We start from the raw sequence: 25,400 nt of genomic DNA on the forward strand, positions 1-25,400 counted from the left end.
GTTAAGCGTCCGGCGTCGGCTCAGGTCATGATCTCATGGTTTGTGGGTTTGAGCCCCACGTCGGGCTCTGTGCTGACAGCTCAGAGCCTGGAGCCTGCTTCAGATTCTGTGTCTCCCTCTCTCTCTGACCCTCCCCTGCTCGTGCTGTCTCTCTGTCTCTCAAAAATAAAATTAAAAAAAAAAAAAAGGGGGGCTTTCAGCATAGAGAGTGCACTGGTCAGGGTGATTCGGTTATGCGGTAGAAAGGAGCAGACCTCATTCCCGCATGACTTGCCGCAGAAGTTTCATTGTGACACATGCTTTCATGATGGTAACCCCAGGGACAAGAATGGGGGCCAATCAGGCTTTTGTTTCGTAATGACACCTGCTGCTTCTCAAAGTCATTGGCCAAAACCCCCAAGTGACATGGCCACATTTAACTTTAAAGGGAGCGGGAAAGTTCTATCCTCCTGTGTCCCTAGGGGAAGCTCCAAATATTACAAGGATAGCACTAATGACACTGTGGGGGGTCCCCGGCTTTGTGGTAACTGCTGAGAACTAGGGGGCCTGGGGCAGTGTGGCCTATTGAACAAACAAATGTTTTTAAACACAGAGTTGGTAGAGATCGAGGTTTACAGTACATGACTGTGTTTTCCCTCATTCTTCTGGGCTTTGGTTTCTCCGTTCATAACATGTGCCTGGGCCCCCTTCTAGAGGCCTATTTTTATTTCAAATTTTAAGTTTGTAACGTAAATTAGCAGAGCCTGTAGCAGGGAATTTCAGATCTTCCCATCAGTTCTTCAGATCTGAGGTCAGACTTGTAGGGATTTCCTTTTTTTGCTCTGTGCCTCCGGGCAGGAGGGGTTTGGGAATCAAAGGTTCTAACTGAGGCAGAGGTTGGGGGAGGGGCAGCTGGCAGTGGGGGCGGCAGAGGGAGGGGGGGATGGATGCTGACCTGACACCAGGTGTCTGCGTCCGCGCGTACTTGGTGGTTTTACAGGAGGCGTGGCCTCCTGTCCTCAGAGGCACGTGCTGCCTCTCCCTGGATTTCGTCTGAAACCCTCCCAACAGTGTCCCTTTGAAACAGGTAAAAACACCAGCTTCCCTGTAAAGTCTCAAAGCTCCTTGTTTCCACGGAGCTGCACGTACAAAGGAGAAAGCCTGTTTCAGCTCAAGGAAGCAGCTTTTTGTTTTGTTTTGTTTTAAACAGATACTGCCTGACACCGTGGACGACAGAGAGGTCCACGCTGTTTGGAACTTCCATTGCAAAATTATAGGGGACAACTTTTGATGAAAAATGGAATCGGAAATATATTATGTTTTGGGATAGTTACAGAAAAATTAGATGTACATTTAGGGTAACATATCTTAAGAGGGTCTTTAAAAAAAAACTTTGTATATTAAAGTATAATATCTACACAAGAAAGTACACATTCTGATGGTGTTTTCATAAGCTCGTGCACCCATGTCATACACGCATGTGACTAGTACCTGGACTTAGAAGCTGAACGTGGCCAGCACCCCAGAGCCCCGCCCCCCCTTTTGGTTCCATTTGCTTTCCACCCCCCCCCCACCAAAGAGCTACTCTTCTGACCTCTCACATTACTTTTGCCCGTTTTTGTACTTTATAGAAGTAGAATCGTAGTCTGTGTTCTTGCATGTAGGGCTTCTTGTCCTTACTGCTAAGTGTGTGGGCCTGTATTCAGCTCATAGTCTTTCATTCTCGTTGCTGTATAGTATTTCATCGTGCGATTACACCACGCTCATTTATCAATTCTGCTGTTGATGGGTGTTTGGGTAGTTTCCAGTTTTGCCCACTGAAAATTACGCTGCTATAAACATTTTGGTGCATATGTTTTGGTGAGCTTATGAATGCGTTTTTGTTGAGTGTATACCCAGGAGTGCATTTTTGGGGTCACAAGGCACGCATATATATTCCGCCTTTTTTTAGGTAGCATCAAACAGCTTTCTGAAGCACGCAGACCACTTACTTCTCCGTCCGGCCGCCAGCAGTGCATAGCAGTTCTGGGTGCCCCTTATCTCTGCCATCGCTTGGTATTTTCTTCCTGGAAGCTTTCCTTTTAGCAAAGAATCCTTATGAGATTCTTTTTCCATCTGAATGGACCTGTTCCCTAATAAATACATTTTAAAAAAGAATGGAGAAATTACTCCACTTAGTAAAATACGCACTGATGCTGCGGCGGAGAGAGACTCCAAGGTCAAATGCTGTACCTTGTACTAGGCAGGAGCAAGCATGGGGTATTCATCCCATGTGGGAGGACGCAAAACTCTGTATTTTTCTTGAGTGACTTTAAAGTGATATAGAATGATAACATTTCTAACGTGACTTTCTAAGAGGAGACACACATTAAAAACTTGAAGCAAAGGTAAGCCTTAAAAACCATCTCCTCTACAGACATGTGCCTCCTCCCCACCCCCACCAGCTCTGATTTCCAGTATTGCTATCTCTTCTCCCACTCAGTCTTCACAGAATGATTTCATTTGCTTCACTCTGCTGTTTCTTTATGAGAATGTCTAGCTTATTGAAATCTTCTTTAGACAGAGGCATGTATCTTGTTAGAAATGTAACAACGGCCAGATTGTCTACATTTGTCCAGTGTGTCCTGGCTTTGTTGGCCAACATCGTTTGTAACATTTGTTGCAATTTTCTTTGTGGAGTACAAAACTGATGGAGTTTAGAAATCATGTAGACACCTGGGGTGGTCTTTGGTTGCTGGGCCAGAGTGACAGGCGAATGGAGACCTGCTATGGGAATTTTGTTTGCAGACTTGCACTCAGCTGAGTTTGGAAACTAAGAAGATGCATCAGAGAGAGAGAGAGAGAAAAAATATCAGTGTTTTGTGTGTGAAAATGATGTTGGCTGTTACTTTAGTATTGAAGTAGCTGAATAGACCTTTTCTTTAGTGAGCTAATTTCTGAGTGTTGATTAAACCTCTCTGGGCTTAAGGGGATACTCGGAACATTCTAGCGTGTCCTCACTTAAAAATACTCAATGGACCGAGTTCCTGAAGTATTAGTAATCGTCTGCAGATGAACCGTCTCCCCTGAGCTGTTCTCTGACTTTTGCCTTTCGGAGCACCTCGAGCCACTTGGAGGTTGCTTAGTGTTGTTGGGGATTACCATTTTCTTTAAAGTGTCCTGGGCACTTTTCGCCTGCCGGGTGGCCCCTTTTCCTAGCTACCCCCGTGTGTCTCCAAACAGAACACTGCATCTGGCTGCCTTGAGCTTCTTCCACAACCCTAACTGTGTCCTTGCTACTTGACTCTGGCATGGGCCTTTGGATTTGGGTCACAGCAGTTCACTGGGGGCAGGGCCATTGTGTCTTCCTTTGCCAGTAATGTCCCTTGGCTCATTGCCACTTCGGAACCAAGCATCCCTCTCTGGAAACCGACCTTTGCTTCATAGCAACCCTCTTAACTAGGAACTAAGCTCTCTGTGTCGGACTATCGCATATACAAGTGTCTTAATTTGGATTCCTATAACAAATGGATAAGTAAATAAACAGGTGGCTTATAAATGACAGACATTGATTTCTCACATGCGGGAGGCTGGAAGTCCCAAGTTCAGGGTGGTGGCATGGGAGCAGCAGGCCAACTCCCTGATTCATAAATGGTATCTCCTTGTGTGTCCTCACTTGGCAGAAGGAGGCTAGTTAGCTCTCTGTTCTTTTTATAAAAGCACTAATCCCCTCTACCGTCATGACCTAATCCCCCTCCCCAGGCTCCATCCCCCAATTCCGTCACTCTCGAGGGTTAGGATTCCAAGTTTTGCATCTGGGGGGACACACGTTCAGTCCACGCAGCAAGTGAGTTCAGGTAGTCCACCTGCGTGAGCAGACCCGGAGGAGGCTTCATTCCAGACAGCTCTCGGGGGCTGGGGTAGGGTGCAGTGTCTGACCTAAGACCCGCTTATGTGCTCTGTGCAGGAGGAGGTCAGGAAGGGGAGCCTTACTCATGAGGTTGTCCAGACCTGTCACCTTGACTCGTGCCATCGCTTCCCTATAATGCCCTGGTTCACTGCCTATAACCTAAGAGGCGGCTGTTTCTTCCCCTCCCCTCCCCCCACCCCAGACCACCAGCCAGACGGAGCTGGAAAACTGGATCACCGCCATCCACTCTGCCTGTGCAGCTGCCATGGCGAGGCACCACCACAAAGAAGACACGCTCCGGCTCCTGAAGTCGGAGATCAAAAAACTGGAGCAGAAGATTGATATGGATGAGAAGATGAAGAAAATGGGCGAGATGCAGCTGTCTTCAGTCACGGATTCAAAGAAGAAGAAGACTATATTAGATCAGGTAATCATTCTTCCGTGTTGAGACTCGGGCGGGGTTGGTAGGTCTTTAACGTTCCTCCACGTCTTGGCATCATGGAGCACATCGGCTATCTTGTCCGCCTGTCACCCGGGCTGCCGAATTCCTTACTGTGACCGTCAGCCTTCCTCACTCATTCACAGTCGATTGTCTTGAGCTGAAGGGAACAGTATTACATTGAATGGGAGACAGAAATCTAATTGAGGAGCCTTCCCACTCCCAGCCACTGCCGTGCTGTTCTGGGGCGTCTGTGTCACGGCCAAGCCTGCCGGCTTCCTCCCCACCTTGTCTGGTTGGTGCGGGAGCTCGGCTGTGGGGAGATGCGTTGGCTCCTCGGTAAATTTAGACAAGGTGGAGTATGTTTGAAAAAGCGTGTATGTACCTCCAGTGTGAGATCATGAACGGGTATATTTCACGCTAAGAAATGAAAGATGTGCGAGGAAACGGGACAGTTGTGCCTTCTGCTCAATTGTTTCAAAGTCAGCGATCAGCCGTCTAATCATGCTTTGAAACGTTGACTTCATGGTTAGGAAATATTCACGGGAGTAAGTGAATTTCAGAAATGGAACAGTGCATGGCCCGTGGGTTCTCTCCCTCTGTTACCTGCCGCCGTCTTTGTTTTAATAAAAGTAAACTTCACGTAGCATACAGTTACCATGTTAATGGGTACACTTCATTTGCATTTAATACCTTGAGCAACCGCAACCTGTGTCTAGTTCCCAAACGTTGTCATTCTCCCCAGAAGGAAACTCTAGCCTGTTAAATGGCTCCTCTCTGCTCCTGGCATTCTGCCTCTATGGATTCACCCATTTCGGATATTTTTTATAAGTGGAATTACACAATATGTGACCTTCTGTGTCTGAATTCTTTCACTTCACGTCATGTTTTGGGATGGATCCACATTGTAGTGTATGTCGGATCTTCATTCTTCATTCTTTTTTATGGCTACTATTCATCACACACACTCACCACAATTGGCCTATCCATTTGTCCGTTGATGTACATTTTGGCTGTTGTGAATAGTGCCATGAACATGCATGTACACTAACACTATATTTTAAGTCAGAGTAAAAAGTGGACATCAGCCATCAACCACTATCCATGTCATTGTTAGCATCACTGAGCCTTTCCTACATACCAGATGCTGTACTGAGTCCTACTCTTGCGTCATCTCATCTGTCACTTCAGTCTTAGGAAGTAGGTATCATTTTTCCACCTTATAAAATGAGGAAATATCTTGTATATACTCTGTGGTTGGCATTTTATTCCAGAGCCTGGGTCTTCACCTTCTAGTGTTTTCTGCCTCCCACCTTGTACCATTACCATCTACCTCTTCCCAAAAGCTGTTGGTGTCTTTGCCTCTGCTCTTTCATTCACCTCCCTTTTCTTTTTCTCCTTGTCTTTCTATGAAAAGTCATCTCTTGGTAAGTCCTATATTTCTCCAGTGGTAAAAGCCCTGCAGATTTTACTTCCTTGGGTTTGTGCTCCAGAGCTTAGAGCTGATGGCCTAGGATGCCCACAAACACAACATTGTAACAGGAGGACACAGAGCAGCTAACATACACTTTCTGTTTGCCAAACTGAATTTATGACTGTGGGTCTTTGTGAAAAAACGTGTAAGCTACAAAAACAGTAATACTTGAGCTGCTGTTCGCTAGGAAATTTGGGGGACCTGTTGTTTGCCCCATAGGCTTGTAATCAAGAGCTTGACAACGTATAGCTTTGTAACGTTTGTGCAGGATGAAGTTGTTAACATTTGTTTTCCCTTTTCCTCCCCTTTCCTTCTTCCGAATTTTCACCACTGTAGATCTTCGTTTGGGAGCAGAATCTTGAGCAGTTCCAAATGGACCTATTTCGTTACCGCTGTTATTTAGCTAGCCTCCAAGGTGGGGAGCTGCCAAACCCCAAAAGGCTACTTGCTTTTGCAAGCCGACCAACGAAAGTGGCGATGGGCCGCCTTGGGATCTTCTCTGTATCATCCTTTCATGCCCTGGTGAGTCGAAGCCGATGTGTTTTCAAGAAATATTTATCTTGACTATTAATCCTGTGCAGGACTTGACAGGAGTCTCTGAAGTGTTTTTCTAGTTCAGTGCTGTGTGTGGATTTCTGACACGTCCTCTGCGGTGGGTACAGAGCTTCATTTGAATCTGTTCTGAAATGTAGTCCTTAAGCCTCTCTTCATGGGGCCTGAATTATTGTGCAAAGAAAATAGGAAAGATGTTTGTCTTAAGAGATATCTGCATGTAGTGTTTGTTGGGAACTCACATCATCTTTAGGCAGTGTCCTGGTTTTAATGCAATACAGGTTTTGTTTTTTTATTAACCTTATGGAAATGATAAGTGGAGAGCCCTCTCATTTGTAAATGCATTCTCTCTCTCTCTCTCACATGCACACACACACCATATATTGAACACAGATCCCTTTGGTGATTTTCCTTTCATTTTATTTTGAAATACGATAATTCCAGAAATCAGTTCTTTACAGTCATAAGTATACCTGATGCATTTGAGGAAACCAAAGATCTTCCATGATTTTCCAGCCCAACATATGTATTTGCTTGGGAGAGAGAATTTTCATCTGACCTCTGGGACGGCAGATTGCATCGTTGTGTTGTGTGTTTGCAATCTGTAATTTTATGTACTTGCTAAATTGCGAACAGCTTTATGTACTTTTGGCTCCTTTCTTCTTAAAAATTGCCATTGCGAGTAACGTGGTTTTAGCCCATCCAAGTCAACACCCACTTAAAATGTACTGCACCTTAGCACATTTGCTGTGGAATTAAATGTTAAGTCTCGGGTTCCAGAAACTGCTTTGGAAAATCTTAGCTCTGTGGTGTTTGCCTTGCTCAGTCAGCTGCACCCTTCAATTGAATTCAGAGCTGCAATTCAGTCAAAGGCATTTGTATTCTTTATAAATAGATTAGCGTCATCATTCAGATAATTAGGGGTCGATTTACATTTTTAAAGAAGTCTTAAACCAACTTCTGGAGTTATTAAACCTGGCACCCTGATTTGTTCTGCTAATTACAACTCAGCTCTTGGTCTTTCTTGGTCTCCCTGGCTACCATCTCTCTGTATAGCTATTAAGTCCTTTTTTAAAAGTTTTTTTTACTGATGGATCAGTGTGCTGTGATGAATAAGTCTCCCAAATGTTTTCCACTTTGAGGCGCAGGACTATGTCTCTGAGACCCAGACACCAATTTATAAACTGACCAAATCTCGGTTTGTGTATTTTGCAAAAAAAAAAAAAAGGAGAAAAATTCTTGTTTACTGCATTGTAAGAACATCATCGATGGAAGCATTGAAATGACATTTTTATAAGGGAGCTCATGATACCAGTGATGCAGATTCAATATTAATTCCAAACCCAAGCATCCAAATGGCCTTTTCCTGTTACTGGGCTTGATAGATTTGGGAGAGAATAATTTTTCTAGCTATCTAAAACTTCTTTGCCTTATTTTCTTCAAAGTCAGTGAAGCTAACTTTTATCTTTGCCCTTCCATAATTTATCATCTTCAGACCTTCTCATTGCCTCTATCTCAGTGTCTGTGGTTTGTGTGCACTTTTCTGAAGATGGGCAGGCTGTTAAAATCTGGCCAGCTGAAGATGGGCACAGGAGGGTTAGTAACGTAGACTTTTTGGTCTGTCACTTCAAAGTAGAATATTTATTTATTTAAGATTATTTTTGAGAGAGAGAGAGAGAGGAAAAGGGGGGAGGTGCAGAGCGAGAGAGGGAGACAGAGGATCCAAAGAGGGCCCTGTGCTGACAGCAGAGAGAGCCCAAGGTGGGGCTCGAACTCACAGACCGTGAGATTGTGACCTGAGCCAAAGTTGGACTCTTCACCGACTGAGCCACCCAGGCTCCCCTAAAGAAAACTATTTAAGTCCTTCTGTGCAGCTCTCTTTTCCTTTGGTGGTTACCCTCCTCCACCCCCTCAGCTGTAATGTGAGTCTTGGTGTCTGTATGTCTGTATGTCCTCGCAAACTTCTCTTTTCCATGAGGGGTTTCATTTCACACGGAACAAGTTAGGCAAGCCCATTAGGTATCTGCTCCTGTTTGTGGCTTCAGTTCCTGCAGGAGATCCCAGGAAGGGAATTGTACAGTCTGATTTATTGGAGACTTAATTTTTCCTCCACTCCATGTGGTTTGACCCCAAGGAGGTTCCCCCCGCTCCCCAGCCTTTCGGGATTGAAACATGTTTCAATTTAGCCTTTGTCCAGACTTTTTTTTCTCTTCTTTTAAGTGGGGGGCATGGGAGGAGGAGGAGGTGTGAGGGCAGCCAGGCTGGGGGTGGGCGGGGAGATTTGGGCTACAATTTAAGCCCATTCACCAGGAGGGCTTCCCATAATGCTCAGTGATTTGCAGTAATTAACTGAAGGGTCCCCGCTGTACTCTTTGAAAGAAGGTTATCATTGTTCTTGTTTGCACAGATGAGCAGAATGATAGAGTAATCAGGTTCCGGCCACAAAGGGAGGCATTGTCTGGGCAAAGATCATTGAGAAACTCTCGAGCTCTTGTCTGCTAGTTCTTTTGCCAGCTTTTTTTTTTTTTTTCTTCCTCCCAAATCCCTTTGCTTAGTTTGAGTCCTTATTGTGTTGGGGGTAGCAGTTACTTTTGCAGTTTACAAGGCCCCCAGCGGGGCAGCGAAGTTACTGTGAGAACCCCCAGCAAAGCGTCCGTTTGTTAAACAGACTCAACCAACTGGTCAGCCGGTAACTGAGAACATTTATGGTTGTGGAAGTTTTGCTGCTGGACTCTTGGTTTTCTAAAATTGTAACCAATTACAGTTGTGGCCCTGTTATACATAGGATCTCTGCTTTTGCTGTTTTTTTTTTCTTTTATGTTTGTTTTTGAGAGAGAGAGAGAGAGAGAGAGAGCAGGAGAGGAAAGGGGCAGAGATGGAGAGGGAGATACAGAATTCGAAGCAGGCTTCAGGCTCCTCGCTATTAGCATGGAGTCCGACGCAGGGCTCAAACTCATGAACCCCAAGACCATGACCTGAGCCGAAGTCAGCCTCTTAACCGATTGAGCCACCCAGGCTCCTCTCTGCTTTTGCTGCGCGATGTTGGTTTATTTATTTTATTCATTCAATCAGCAAATACATGTGAGGCCTGGCATAGGTCATGTATTCTTTTTATGATTAGGGTTATAGCAGCAAACAGCGCAGAGTTCTTTTCCTATTGGAGATTATATTCTTGTGGGGGGAGATGCATAATAAGTGAGCAATTAACAGATAGGGTAGGTACAGGTATTGCTGTGTGCTATGAAGGAAGTGAACAAGGTAATAATACATATATCCGTATTAACGGGGGATATGACAGCCGAATATTTATATATGGCTGCTTGTATGTACATGTCTGTGTATCTACAGATAGATTTATCGATTTATAAGTAGATACACAAATATGAGGCCAAATAGGCATTTTTTTCTCCTCTCAGACTTTTAACTTTCTCACCACTTAAGTGGTTCCTAGCTTCATTTTGTGATGATAAGCTTAATGGATAACTGAAATAGTCACATCAGCGTGTATGTATGTCAGCTCATTATAATTTATTTCTTTTGCAGTTTTTGTTTACCTTTGGCTCAGAAAGTGATGAAAATAGGGAAGGGAAACATGTGTCTTTGGTGTGTGATTTTGTCCCCCTCCTCCCCTTGAGCACAATCCGAGACTGGCCCTCCTTTTCTAATGTGGCCTTGGATGCTGCATTTTTACGTGCCCCAAGCTAGGAGGATACAAGCCCTCTTCCTCCTCTTCCCATGATCCTTTGGGACCAAAACCTTCCCCCTCTAATACCTTTACAGGGAAGCTGTTCTGATTCCTGTTTTCAGTGTTGCCAGTCAACTCATGCCACACCCAGGGTATTTACCCTGTCAGTGCTGAAAACCCCAGAGGGGCGTGCCTTCTCACCAATGTGCTGACAGCTGGGGGGCCCCTCATGTTACCCCACGGGGTTTCATCCCCCAGACTGCTGCCAGTTGGCAGCCATCACATTGGGAGTTGCCCGTGTGGGAATCTGTGACAAGTAGGTTCTAAGACTCATCTCCAGCAACAAAGGATGGGTGGGGAGGTTTCATTTCAAGTCTGACTCGCTGTACCTCCTGGCACTCCCTTATGTGAAAGGCGAACCTGTGAGTGGCCTATTGAGATTTCTTGGCAGAACTTCCCTTACTTTCCTGGGACTTTGCTTATAACCTATGGGTCCATTGCAAGCATGAATGTTGGCGTGGGAAGGACTTTGCGGGGTCCTCACAGAGATTCCATGTCTACTTGAGCCCTTGGTACCGAAGCAAATTTAAACTTGAGGTGTTCCTCTCTGAAATACTTGTCTGGGCTGCTGGCATCCTGCAAATATCCCAACAGAGTGTAGCTCCCCCTTCCCACTGCCTTTTTTTTTTTTTTTTAAACAAATAAGGACTTTTATTCCCCTTTCATCTAAACATAGGACATGTAAGGCTAGTAAGGTGGCTTCACCATTTTCACGGATGCAAGTCCCTTCTGTCTTCCTGTTGTAAAAGCCTTGAAAAGGGTTTTGACTGTCCTAGACTAGTTAACCTATGGACCGTCCTTCGTCAGGAAGGAGGGAAGTCAAGGATGATGGAGATCCTTCCCTCCTCTTAGATTACAAGTAGCCTGTCTGCTTAGCTCCCACTGAGCAGACCTTCGTCACAAGCCCGTGTCCTGCTACAAAGGAATATACGTCAACGTTGGGTAGCCATGTGGTCAGCTACATGTGGGGTTTCCCTGACCGAGGGAGAGGGAGAACGACATTGGGGGACAGCCAGCACTTCCCTAAGAAGGAAATTGCGTCATTCTGAGGAAGCTAAATAGAAGAATTGGTAAACTTAGATTTCATGTGGAATCACAGGAACCAAGAGGTATTGTGTTCACCATTGGTATCGACACTCAGACACCATTTTTCTAGAATGTAGAGACCTCTCTCTAGAGCATTTAGGGAGAATCTCAAGATAGTATGGTTCGTTCACCTTGCTGCTAGAGTTTAGTCCTGTGACCAGAAGGGTATCTAATTCTTGGAAACATTACATACACCTCCTGTTGTTATTTATATATTACTATTTTCCTGATGGTGTCAGACAATGGTTGAGCTTCCCAACCTTTCAATTATATTTTGACTCCATGAAGGCCCCTCAAAGTCCCAGTATATACGAGTCATAGGTGAAATGTTGTGATGATGGGCTGGCATGATGGAGGTATGGTTTTTTATTATTTTTTTAAATCTTTATGAATTTGTAGATCTAACTGGCTTTATTAGGTAATTCATGAACAGGCAGCATCCCCTCCAGCAAGTAGAGGGATGCTCTCAGGGGGTGTGACTTAGCAGGGACCTTGAGGAAGAGGTGCGTGTTCCTGACACATCTCTCTTGCCGATGCCGTTCCTCGCCGACCTCAGGTGGCCGCGCGCACCGGCGAGACGGGAGTGAGACGTCGTACTCAGCCCATGTCCAGATCCGCGAGCAAGCGAAGGAGCAGGTTTTCTTCTCTTTGGGGTCTGGACACTACCTCCAAAAAGAAGCAGGGACGCCCCAGCATCAATCAGGTAGGTCCCACGGTGGGCGAAGGAGCAAGCACAGATGGCTTCCATGGCCAGCTCACCTTGGGATGTGTGTGCGTGTGCGGTGTGCATGCATGTACGTGTGCAGTGCACGCTCCTTTATTGATACTGGGTGGTATTTCGAATCAGCTCGCTGACACAAAGGAGTTGGTTGTACTAGATGCTTTTAATAGATAATGTATACTCGTGACTTTGAACTCTGCTATTAGTCTATCACCAAGCTCTAGTCTCCCACCTGCATCCTTTGCAAACCCTGGTTAATTATAGACCAACTGAAAGTGCACAATTCATCCTGAGTCTTGAGAAAAAAACAGGGCTTGTTGATGAAGCCAGTGGACACCTGAGCACAGGGGTGTTTTTAAGCTACTTCTGGCGCTGGATCAAAGGCAGCCTCCAGGGAGGTCAGATTGTTCCTTTGCCCTTAACTTTTTGGGGTTGACATGAAATGGGGATTTCCTCTGCCTTCTAGAATGAGAAATCAGGAGTCCAAGACGCCTCACCATTGCAATAATGCTTTTCTACCCAGGTGCCAGGGCTCGAAGGGGATCCTGGCACCTTGTGAATGGCACCACCAAGGGGGGTACAGGGTCAGGCCTCCGATAGCCGTATGCTGTGGCCTTGTCCCTTTTATCCCTGTTAGCCAAGACCGGCATCCTGCTGGACTCACTTCTAGGAACTTCTCTCCCTTGTCATTGTCATCCTTCTTTGGCTTTGTGAAGAAAGTGACTCTGGGACTCCTTGTTCGGATTTTAGGGACTGAAGGAACATGGGTAGGTCTTTTCAAGAGGAGAATGTTGGATTCATGGGTTTTGATGGCCGGAACGTGAAGCACTGAGCATTTTGGAGGTCGTGCATAGGATTGCCAGTTTGACCTATTCGCTCAAATGTGAGAAGCCAATTGACTGATTAGATAAAAAGATCCCTCATTGTTTGTTCTGATAATTCCAGCCCTTAGTTTACGAAAGAACTGAAGTTTAGAAGGGACATAAATCCTGAAAACTACTGTCCTATGTTCTTAAATGACCCCCGCGCTTACTGTTTATAAACCTGGTCTATCTGTATCCTTGATGGAATTTGCAGGGACCAGATGAGCAGATGATAAGTGAGTCTCAGACTGAGCATTTGTGCACTTTGGTCTGTGGTCTTTGGAGAAGGCAGAGCCTCAGGTTTGCTACCAGGTTTTGCTTCTGTGTAAACCTGAAGAAGAAATGGTTTGGAGGAAAGTCACTGTTTTCTCAAAACAATCACACAAGAGACCTGGTGTCTCTGGATTCAATGTACAGGTGGAGGACACTGGCCACCAGGATCTCTCCCCTCCTTTTGGGAGGCGGTGGTGGTGTTTTGTGTGAATCCTCCTGTCATGATGGGTGACTCAGACCACCCACTAAAATACATGCTGGGACTTTGCATTAGGAACTGGGTTTGAACTTCTTTTGTGTCAGAAGCTTTGGTTCACACGGTGTACTGTCTCAGCTTCAGGTTGTGTCCTAGTCCGTTGCTGTTGAAATAGATGACTCAAGTTAAATGAAGTCCAAGAGAACGTTTTAATGTATTTCAAAAATCAAATGACGATGCCAGGTCCCCGAGACAATTCTTGTTCCTTTCTCTTAAAGTAAGGTTTTATAAAAACTTATGCTTAGCGATAAGCATACCAACAGAAATTTACTTGTTAATTCAGAACTCTGAAATGGAAAGAATGGCGTGTTTCTATCTATCAGCATTGTGAGTAAGGCTTTTCTTAATCATGTGTAGGATCCTGACAGTACCTGGTTGGTTTAGAGCCAGAATATAAAAATTTTTCTTGTCTACATGTTTGATTTTGACTACTTAGCAGAATTCATTTAATTTCAACGAACAGACACATATCTGGGTTTTTGTTGTTGTTTTTTAAATTAAGAAACCTTTTCTGTGATGTTGTGGAAAGTACTATACGCATATGTTCTCAGGTTCTACTCAGCAGAGTATAAAAAGTAAACTAGTTGTTGATAAATATCTAATCGTGTATATGAGGAAATTGTAGAAACTCTTGTGATGTGAGCAAATCTAGTCCATTGCTTTTTCAAGCTTATTTTCTTTAAATCAAAATGAATTGTCCAGAACTAGAAGTCAACTTTTTTCTTTTTTTCATCTTCTTCTTCCTTCTTCTTTCTTTCTCTTTCTTTCTTTCTTACTTTCTTCTTCTTCTTCTTCCTCCTCCTCCTCCTCCTCCTTCTTCTTTTTTTTTGAGTTTGTTAAACTTATGGAAAGTGATCCAGATAGAGGACCATGTTTTTCCTGGTCTGCTACCATGAATTACGTTCTTTATATATGGAGCTGATATAGGAGGATCTGGAAACTTCTGTAATATTTTCTAAGAGCCATGTTCATTTTCCATCCCCCTTCCCATGCTTTGTTTGCCCTATTGCAGACAGGTCTTTTTAAGATGATACTTTTGTATCTGCAGGTGTTTGGCGAGGGAAGTGATGCTGTAAAGAAATCTTTAGAGGGAATATTCCATGACACGGATCCAGATGGCAAGGTAAAAATAAACCCATTCCTTTTCTAAAAGTACCGCAAATGTGTCAACATTACACAATTCATTGGTTTCTTGGGATCCTAAAATTAAGTGGACTCTATTAGCTACTGACATGATCAAATCTTTGAAGTTATGTAACAGGTCAGTAAAAGATGGAAAAGCATTGTGTGCTTAAAACTTGGTAACAATAAGACCATTCTCTTGCCAGTATAACATTTTCAATACTTATCATTTGGATGTGTAATTTTCCACCTAGAATATAAGAGGAAATATGGGTTCTGGGGAGCTGAATATTTCATGTCGCTGCCAATTGCTTTTATCTACAACTTTCATTCCCAAGAGGTGAGTTCTTACTGCCCTCTCTCTCTGCCCAAACATGCCATTTTGTTCCCATTAATTTCAAAGAACTGTTGTGATAGTATGTTCTTTAGAAAAAAAATGCATTTGCCTCCTGAAGACCAGTCTTCAATTAAAGATTCACAGACTTGTTACAACCTTGTGTTTGGGTTTAAAAGGGGTTGTCAGACTGCTCTGATTGAAAGCCCATGAAAAATATCGATTTTTCCCCCCTCTGGGCCAGTTTTTTCAGCCTCTAACTTAAATGGACATTCTGAGTTTTAAAGCCCCTAATAGTGATATCAGTAACTTCTTTGTTCCGGGACTTCTGATGTTGATAATGTGACCTTGGAATGATCCCCTGGTTCTTGGACTTCGAATCAATATGACAGGGAGGTCAGCTCTCGGTTGCTGTGCATCCAAGCAGTGGCGGTCAGCGGTAGCACAACCCCAGTTCTAGATGGAGCCGAGCCTCTGAAACAGAGTGCTATGGGGAGTTCTGGCCTTGGGAAGAGGGGAGGGAAGAAGAGTGGCCAGAGGCAGGCCTTGTCTCACTTTTGTGCTCCAACTACTCCTGGATTATGTCACTATAGATATAAAGGCAGCCGTCCTTGGAAATGCCCATCCATGGCCCTTTCTCTGAGAAGCTCTGTCTCTGATGAAATCTGATGAAATTAAATCACTGTACCTACGTGCAATACAAGAATAGTTTTTGATGTTAGTGAAGCCATTTCTGATGTTAGCTTAACTCATCACGCATATTGTTATTAGTTTCCTTTTAATGTTGGGATCGCCTCTGCAGGCACACAGATCCTAGAACCTGCAAATGTTTGTCCTTTAGATTCCTATGCCCCCTTTGTTTTTCTATTTCCCTGAGGTATTTTTTATTCCACTTCTTGGCTGGAATGCCTCGATCTATCTCAAACAGCCGTTTAGATGCAAAACTTGAGTTGATCCAGTGCTGAGGGGCACTTATTTAATACGGCGCATCGGGACAGTAGGAAGATGCCAGTTATAGTTAATGGCATTTAGCCAAATTGATTGCTTTTGCTTTTTGACAGTTCTTTCTTTGGGGTTCAGTGTATCTGCACAAGTGACATCATTCAAATCCAGAGCTGAAATTGTCTTCTCAGTTGAACTTAGTTTAGTAGCCTTTACAAAATTATTTCCCCCATTCTCGGATTCATTCTTGTTTTGAAAGGAAGTTGTGATGTTACCACCTACCAGTCTTCATTTGAAAATTTGTTTCTTGTAATTTGCTAATACCAGCCTTGTTCTTGGTAACCTATAGATTTGTAGTTACTCATCAGTGGCCTGGTTATAAACCAATAATCAAGTCTTGTCTTAGCATACCTTGCCCATCAATATGGTTTTTCCATTGCTAAAATCTAACATCATTCTTTTTTTTTTTAAGTTTATTTATTTTGAGAGAGGAGGGGAGGGCTGGAGAAAGAGAGAGACAGAAAGAATTGCAAACAGGCTCCACACTGTCAGTGCAGAGCCTGATATGGGGCTCAAACCCATGAACCATGAGATCATGACCGTGACATCATGTGCTGAAACCAAGAGTCGGATGCTTAACCGACTAAGGCATGCGGGTGCCCCTAACATCATTCTTTATTTGCCCATTTGAAAGAGATCGGGCCCCTATTTCATTGTACTATGGAATGTTGTAGCTTAGCTTGCTTAGATTACCCCAGCTGCTGAATGAGTACGTCTTTTCCCATCTTACAAACATGCCGCCACTCCCTGACCTTCAGGCCGAGTGGTAGGAGAGCATGGAGTGTGGCAAGGGCCTAAGAAGGCCACGCAGCTCATGCTCTGAGGTCCTCTGAACCTTGTCCGGGATACGGAGCTGTCTCCCTCTCAGGGCTGTGCTGGAGGTCAAGTGCAAGCCCAGAAATGATGCTCGCTGTAAATATGTCGTGCTAGAACGTCATCTTTTCTTCAACAATTCCCTTGGGGCCTCATTGCTGCCTTTGAAACCTATAACTCACACGGTAGATATTCTTGCTCTAGGAATTCCCTGCTCTAAATTTAAGGTCGATTTGTGGGGAAAATCCTTGCAAGAAGGCTGAGCTGAATGGCTGATCCATTTCTTCCCTTCTTCCAAATTTCAGTACCCCCGCCCCCCACTGACACAGTGCCCACCTGTGGATGCCGTGGACTGGGTGAAAGGTCTGCCTCACATCTGAGAAATCTCTTCTCCCCCCATTAAAGCTCCTTTGTCAGTAGTTTCTCTGCCTCTCTGAATATCCCCCTCTGTCCCTGGCCAGTTCTACCACTGCCGCTCTGAGCCATTTTCCTGGAAATAGTGAGTCCCGTGTACGGTCTGGGGATCTATAACAAAGCCTGACTGACGGCTGCTGCCCTGCTAACTTCGTTTCTTCTCGTAGAGGGACAAGGAGATGGTCTTGCCCAGCGTCCACCAGCACAATCCCGACTGTGACATTTGGGTCCACGAGTATTTCACGCCATCGTGGTTCTGTCTGCCAAATAATCAGCCAGCCCTGACGGTCGTCCGGCCTGGGGACACCGCGCGGGACACCCTGGAGCTGATCTGCAAGGTAGGAACGTATTTGGGGTTGTTTCCTTTGAGAGGAGCAGAGTGGGCCGGAGGGGCCTCTGTGCACACGTGGGGTCAGAGGCGTGTGAGGGAGGAAGGCACTTGGACGGTTCCCTCCAGTCTCTCAGAGCAGCTTTGATTTCCTTTGCGATCATACGCATACTAAGTGGAAGTGAATTCTTTGCAGGAGGAGAGGGATTCTTTTTTTAAGTGGCTTCTTTCAATATACATATTTCATAGGTTTGAAATAAGTGAATTACATGCTCCTTGCAAAAATTTTTAGAAAATATGGGTAAGGAGCAAAGGAAATGAAGGCCGCCCTTACAAGGTCTAGAAGCATCGCTTTAAACATTCTGGCATTTGCCTTCCCTTCTGTTTTCTACACACACACACACACACACACACACACACACACACACATTTAAACAGTTTTTTTATGTTTATTTATTTTTGAGAGACAGAGGCACAGTGACTGAGGGAGGGGCAGAGAGGGAGACACAGTTTCCAAAGTCGTCTCCAGGCTCTGAGCTGTCAGCACAGAACCCAACACGGGACTTGAACTCACAAACCATGAGATCATGATCTGAGCCAAAGTTGGAGACTCAATAGACTGAGCCACCCAGGTGGCCCCCCGCCCCCAACGTATTTAATGGGATCACATTATGTGTACTATATGTCACCTGCTCTTTGACAGTAACTGACATCATAACCATATGGGTAGGGAAAAACTGAAATAAATATGTTTGACCTCCATGCTGGGAAATTCCCTTTCCTGTAAACACATAATTAGCTTCTTTTTGTGTGTGTCTATGTGACAAATGACTGAGCCCACTTTCTCTGCTGTCACTTTAAAGCTGCAGAAATTTCCCAGTCTTTTTCAAGGTCAGCATGGTTTTCTTTTTTACCTTTCCCCACCTCGAAGGGCAGCAGATGAATTGCTGGAGTGAGGGAAGGAAAAGAGAAAGAAAAGATCTTTTCTTGTGTGCTGCTTCTTACTTTTACAAAAGTATTAGCACTAACAGTTATTGAGGAATCCTATCCAGTCTGAGGAAGAACTAATGTTTGCCCATTGTAGAGATGGAGAAGGTGAGGCTCAGAGAGGCTTAGCTCCTAGCCCAGTGCTCCCATCACACACAGAGGAGCATCAGAACCCACATCTACCTGCTCTGAGCCTGTATCCTGTCCTGCCCCCCGGGTGGTTATCAGGAAGGATGGCCCATTAGGGTCAGAAGAATCTAGAATATATTCTTTAGAAAGTGTGATGGCTTCCCCCAGGGCCACTAAAGGGCACGTGGAAGCCTTGCCATTGTAATTTTGTCCTGGAAGAAGTTGGATGGCCACAGTGACATTTTTAGGATCTCCTCACTCAACACACCGGTTTATAAATAATGAATCTGTCTCACCGCCGGGGCCAGTACCTCAACGCTGTCACTCCACAATCAGCAATTTCTGAATTTCTTAAAGAAAACAAGTCACTAGGGCCTTTGTCGAGAAAAAATATGGCTCTTTATGTGAGTGGGAGAAATGAAACAGTCTGGCTCAAATAAGCCTTCTGTGGAAGAAACGTAGAAGGGCCGTTTGTTTTAGGACAAAGCTCAAATCCGCCCTCACATAGGTGTTAAAAATAAATGATACTCTGTTGCATGCTTCGAATCCTTCATGGACGTGAATTCCAGCTTTTTGAAGATAATGGTATTTCTGTTCCCATTTTTCATTTTAATTACTTGACAAAATTAGTCTATGGAGGATTTCTGCACCCTTTTATTTATAGATTAGCACGATTCTTCAGAGACGCATTAATATTCCACAGAGCTGTGGGAGTCCTTCTCTGAACTGCAACTGAAGGTGTCAAAAGTATGACTCTGGTGGTTTTTTTTGTGTGTGTGCTTTTTTTAATAAAGCCAAACTCTGGAGGTCTTTCCAAGCGATAGCATTGCTTTAGCACCTCCTGTATACATTGGCTTAGATGCAATTAGGGATCAGAGGGCAGGCCACCGTTTTCTAGTGACCATTGATTGGTGGAAAATTGAACAGTGAGTGGGGAAAATAGTGATGGGCCCACTTGTAGGTACTTTTCAAGCTTTTGTTTTGATAGAAACTAAGAGAATGACGAACAGGATTGTCACAGCAGTTAGAGACCATCTTTGGACAGCAAGCCAAACCTGTCCCTGCATAACAGTATTTATATCTGTCACTGGAAAGGTTTTTGGTGGCATCGTGGGGGCACAAATCCCTTTCTCTAAGAACAGAAGGTCATCCTGCCCGATTGTCCTTGGGTCCTCAACTCTTTTCCCCCAACCGAGACAATAAAGACAGAAACAGTGTGGTGTGGAACAAGGGAAGTGTCGCGAGTTTAAAAATGGAAAACTTCTGTGTGCACTTGAAGAAATTGATGGTCTCTGGAAAAGCACCCATATAGGAGAAATTATATAGTGTGCTGAGAGCCAGGTGCCTTCCAAAGCCGGCTCCTTCTTTGGAAAACACTTTATTGTAATTAGCGGAGCCAATTTTAAAGGGAAAGAGATAATGGGGTAACAGTGCCCCATGTTATTAATGATCTAATTAGTGGTGAGTGTATTCTTTTTCTCTTTGGAGGAGGAGGGACTGGGAAAAAAAGGTGATTGTCAGAATATCTGTCTTTTATTTCTTTATTGTCATTCTCAACGTCGGTGATGGATGCTTTTTCTAATATTTAATAATCAATCTCTTTCTTCTGTCTCCTGCATTCAGCTCATTCTTTTTCCTATTCTGTCTGATCCACATCATTTCACATCAGTCTGTCATCTGCCATCTGAGCACCAGTCAAGTTCTGGTATAGTAAATGTTTCAAGATCTACATTTCATGTACAGTTCATGTTATGGATGTTACGAAAATGATTGTTGCTAAATATAGCAGGTAACCTCGTTGGCGTATGGGTTTTCGATGTATTCTGATCATTGCAATTACCGAAATAATTGGAAAAAATTCATTCATCCATGCTCACTGATACAATCCACGTGTGACCATGGGATCAGTTGTATATCATGCCATCACCTTGTCGGCCTATGACCAAAAACCATTGGCATTAAAAAAAAAAATGTCACCTTGAAGGGGAGGATCAATCTTTGGAAATTCTGCAATAGTGTGTGTGTGTGTGTGTGTGTGTGTGTGTGTGTGTGTGTGTGTGTGTGTTTGCATGGATTTCTGTATGTGGTAGCTTCCTGCTTTTATGTTTCCCCAAGAAGTTTGACTGAATTGGTTGAGAAAACCCCGATGGATTAAAAGATCATGTTATTATCTGTTGTAATTGGCTCAAACTGTTTACTGAAAAAAAGTACATTGTGTTTGCTATTTCATCCTTTGAAGTGGATGCAAATTAAAAAAAAGTATGCCAACTAAACTCATACTTGCCCTGTGGCATTTTTGTCTTCTGGTATAACTTATGGCTCCAGTGCCTCAAAATGAATCAAATGCTAAGTCACGTAAGCAAATGCATGGTGGAAAATAAATTGATACCACTTAAATTTTTCCCTAATTGAATTTCTCTTGACTTAGGACTTTTTCTCTTCAATATTTCATACATCTATAGCAGGCCAAACATTTGGACTTGCTGGGTGGAAATATTCATTGATATTTGGAGTTCTTTTTGCACAAAGATGTATTGTGAACATAGTAATTTGCTCAACCCCCAGATATTTGGGGAACATAAACTTCTTGAGAGTTCTGATGATCTGGCTTAATTTCATTAGGATTAATTAATTCATTAAGACTTTGCCTTTTTGTTAGAGCAGCCATGACTAGTAAGGGCTTATAACTGAGAAACATTTACCAAAATGATAGATATTCTGGTATATTCCCCATTTTTAGGGTAACTGTTTACTGACCAATCTAAAGGCTCCTTGGTTACAAGTTAAGACCATTAAAAGTTTTGTCTGTTGCATGTGCCACTTTTAATTTTTTACATTATCAAGACAAGTAGCAACCTAAGTTACAGATGTAACTTAGGGGAAGTTTGACGGAGATGGTGATGGAACGGAAGGCGGCAAGAATCAGCCTCATCACCATTGTTATATTTACCATTCTTCTGTTGTCTTTGCTGTTACTCTAAGTGAGGTACTTAGACAGCTGTCATCTGTCGTTCACTGTACATCTGTATAAATGTTTCAGCGCAGTAGACTCTCCCCACTCTTCATCAGGACCATCTTAAGATCTGTGGTGCCTGACAAGGGCTGCCTGTCTCTCACACTGAGGGTTTCAGGATCCAGAAGCTTCTTTGGTAAGGTTGCTACTTGGGTCCGACTTCCGGATGACTGTTTAAGTGTCAGCCTTAGTGAGAGTGTCCACAGAGTGTTTATTAATGATGACAGTAAGGTTGCCAAGTGGATTTGTTTCTGTTAACCAAGACCCCATGAAGTTCCATCACCCTTTCCCTCCACCTCAGAGACAGACGGCAGCCGAAAGTTTTTCTGCTATTTAGAGATTTGGTGAGGACCTAGGTAGGTGGAAGGCATTTGCAGTTTCTATCTCTGGAGGGAAACTTTTCCTGTGTCATCTTACCCTAAATGTTATTATTTCATTTGTTTGTCTCAGCAGCGCTCCCACAAGCCACAGGTTGCAACGCTGTAAAACTTCGCTGTTTTGGGGGCACTTGGGTGGCTGAGTCAGTTAAGCATCCAACTCCTGATTTCAGCTCAGGTCATGATCTCAGGGTTATGAGATTGGGCCCTGCGGCAGTCTCTACGCTCAGCTTGGAGCCTGCTTAAGATTTTCTATCCCTCTCTCTGTCTCTCTCTCCTCTCTCCCCTGCTCTGCCCCTGCCCATGCTCGCTCACTCTCAAAACCAAAACCAAAACAAACAGACCAAAAAAAAAAAACAAAACCCAACAACCAAAACTTCCCTGTTATATACTTCTTGGGATTACCCATAATCCCTCTTATGACCTTAGACACCAACCATGTGGGTCTGTCAGACCCTGAGCATTTGACCTTCAGGATAGACAGTGACAACCTGAAAGGCAGGTACATAGGAATGTGTTGGCTCAGCAGTGTCTGTGGTCACACGACGGGGCTTCGGACTGTCACTTGACTCAGGAGAGGATGCAGGATAGCAAACTTCTTCATCATTCTGCTGGGCATTCAGAACGAACTCCTTTTCACTTTCTAGAAATGGGCTTTTGTAATAATGCAGGATGCCCGTGTTGCGTGTAGATTTATTTAAGAAGCAAAGCCACCACCTCCCCACCTTCATTTTCTGCCTCCCTCTTCCCCACAGCCACACACACAGTTGAAGACTGCATATACGTTTTATTAATTTCTCTATCTGCAGCATTTCTCACAGTGTCTGGCGCCCTTAAGGTTTTGTTAGATGGGATTGAATGACTACTATGGAATGATTATCGGAATGTTCTTAGTTTGGCCTTTAAATTTTGGGGGAGGGGGTCAGGGTAGGTAGAAAGAAGATAAAACCAGTGAAAGATGACTTTTCATTTATATTGACATAATGCTCACCCGCTTTTGGTGTGAAGAGAGGTAATATTTATGGAAAATTTCAAACTCCCATAAGAGCAGAGAATAATGTAATAATTGCTGCACACCTATCGCCAAGGTTCTATAATTACCAAACTAAGCATTATCCATTTCCTACCCCTTCTTCCCCCAAGCCCCCTGTTCTGGATTATTTTGGAAGCAGATTTCAAACACCCTATCTCTATCGATAGTCCTTTAGGATGAATCTTTAAAAGATAATAATGTCATTTAAACATTTTCTAACAATACATTTTCTAGCTGCCGCGTAACTTTCGAAGAGCATTTTCTTACTTTTTTCCTCTGTGTTTTCACGAATGTGTATTGAAGGTTATTTATAAAGCCACATTGCCACTATGGCTTTTACCGCAACGTTAGATCGAGGGTGACTCTCTAGAGGGGCAAAATCAGTTGACCCGTTCTGAACCAAAAGAGAAGGCCTGGAAATTTCAGTCCTTAACTATTTTAGAATTGTTTTCTTTGGGCAAGTCATTCAGTGTGTTTCCAAAGCTGGACACATGCCCGTCTGCACTGCCCCCGTAGGGAGTCTCACTTGGGGTGTATAAATCCAAATGCCTTGTCTCCACACTGACTCGCCTGCAAATGAACTGTTAACAACTGTCCCAGTGTCCCCGTGTGGTTAGAAAAACAGTGTGGCCAGGGCACAGCTTTTCTCTATCGCTGTGAATGCTTCCTTACCATTTCTGTGACTTTTTCTTTAGTCACCTCTATGTTTGGACTTGTGTTGAAGGGTCCCTCTGATCTGACAGGGTTTTGTTGCAAAACTAGTGTTCAAGAGGGTAATGACTCAGATAAGCAGAAGTGAAGATGTGACTCAGTTATTTCCATTGAATCATAATCTGTCTGTGGAATATTACTCATCTCTTCAATGAAAATTCTTTTATAGTTTGAGTTTTAGAGGTAAACATCCTAAGAGGTGTAGAAACTGTAAGCCCTCCGCAGTAACAAATCTCTCTTATTCTCGGGGGATACGTGATAATATGTCAGTGGCGCACTAATTATTCCTGTTTACTATTGAACATTTTCTTTTCTTTTTCCTTTCTTTTGTCCCAGACCCATCAGCTGGATCACTCCGCTCATTACCTGCGTCTGAAATTTCTAATAGAAAACAAAATGCAACACTACATTCCAAAGCCCGAGGAGGACATTTATGAGCTGGTAATGTTTATGACGGTTGTCCAAGTTCATTCTGTAGGAGATTATTTTTAAATTATATGTGTGCTTGTACTAATTGTGGTTGGTGAAGTAGAACGAATTCCGAAATAAATGAGCCTCATTCAGAGCTCGGAAGTTTGGGAAGATGGCCTTGCTTATCATAATGTGCCTGCAGAGCAGAAATGCCACTTCTGTTTATACAAGGACCGTGGCTGTGCGATCCTGAGAACTTGAAATCCAGAGCTGACCCTCAGGTAGAATTTTAGTTATTATTCCTAGCTTTCCCGACTCCAAGGTCAGCTGGCTGTCATCAGGAAAAGAAGTCCTAACTCCCGTTTTGAGCGACTTCTACCTGCGTATTGAAACTGATGGGTCGAATCCTGTTGGGAGAAAATGCTGATTATATGTCCTGGTCTTTTGTGATTGTATTTACACAGGTGCCTGGGGATGTGTATGTTTGGGTTTCATTATGAGACTTGGGTTCTGAGCTAGAGCTGGGTTTTATATTGGCCCCGTCGCTTACTGATTTTTTGGTATTGGCAAAAGATGAGGTGCTAATACAGTTGGACCTTGAACCACACGGCGGTTGGGGCTGTTAAACCGCCTGCATAGTCAAAAATCCGAGACTGGCTTTTGATTCCCCCAACACTTAACTACTAATAGTCTAAGTTGACTAGGAGCTCACTGGTAACAGTAACAGTCAGTAAACACACAGCTGGCCTGTTCCATGCATTATGTACTCTACCCTAACCATCAGCTAAACTAGAGAGAAGAAAATGTTATTCAGAAAGTCCTAAGGATGAGAAGATACACTTGCAGTAACTGTAAAAAGGAAGTAGGACCCATGTAGGCAAACCCATGTCCCTCAACGGTCAACTGGGCTTAATTTCTAGGAATTTGCGAAGATGAGCAATAATAGTGCACATTATAGATGCTCAGTAAATGGTTGTCATGGCAATAACACAGTGACAGTCTCTTCTTTGTTAGCCGAGTGGTATAGTTTTCAGTTCCAGGAAAAAGACATTTTGGGAGCAAGGCGCCTCTATCTTGTGGAATTTGTTCTTCTCTCTCTGCACTTAGTCATTCCTCTGGGGGCCACTGAGCTGCTTGCCACGGATATGTGAATGATAACAGGATGACTTCAGACGTGGTTGCACCACAGAAAGCAGAACTGAAAACTTGAACCTGCACAGTCTCTTTCTGAAAAGGAGAAGCGTGATTTAAAATTTAGTAGGGAATTTTGTTTCCATCAACTTTTTTTGATGTTGCAATAAAGCTCACCATTTTTTTAATGTTTATTATTTTTGAAAAAGAGAAAGACAGAGAGCAAGCAGAGGAGGGTCAGAGAGAGAGGGAGACACAGAATCCGAAGCAGGCTCCAGGCTCTGAGCTGTCAGCACAGAACCTGACGCGGGGCTCGAA

General features: G+C 43.8%; 1 protein-coding gene across 1 annotated transcript in view; it reads left to right on the plus strand.

Annotated features, from left to right (window-relative positions):
• Positions 1–25,400, plus strand: part of TIAM1 (T cell lymphoma invasion and metastasis 1) — a 199,896-nt gene that overhangs the window by 102,354 nt on the left and 72,142 nt on the right. The window contains exons 6-11 of the mRNA XM_029938668.1: positions 4,071–4,295; positions 6,118–6,303; positions 11,721–11,867; positions 14,326–14,400; positions 17,130–17,300; positions 23,877–23,981. Coding sequence (XP_029794528.1) covers positions 4,071–4,295; positions 6,118–6,303; positions 11,721–11,867; positions 14,326–14,400; positions 17,130–17,300; positions 23,877–23,981 — 909 coding nt within the window. The remainder of the gene's footprint in view (positions 1–4,070; positions 4,296–6,117; positions 6,304–11,720; positions 11,868–14,325; positions 14,401–17,129; positions 17,301–23,876; positions 23,982–25,400) is intronic.

This window comes from Suricata suricatta, chromosome 5, assembly GCF_006229205.1.
Source record: "Suricata suricatta isolate VVHF042 chromosome 5, meerkat_22Aug2017_6uvM2_HiC, whole genome shotgun sequence".
In the NCBI taxonomy this organism is placed as follows: domain Eukaryota; kingdom Metazoa; phylum Chordata; class Mammalia; order Carnivora; family Herpestidae; genus Suricata; species Suricata suricatta.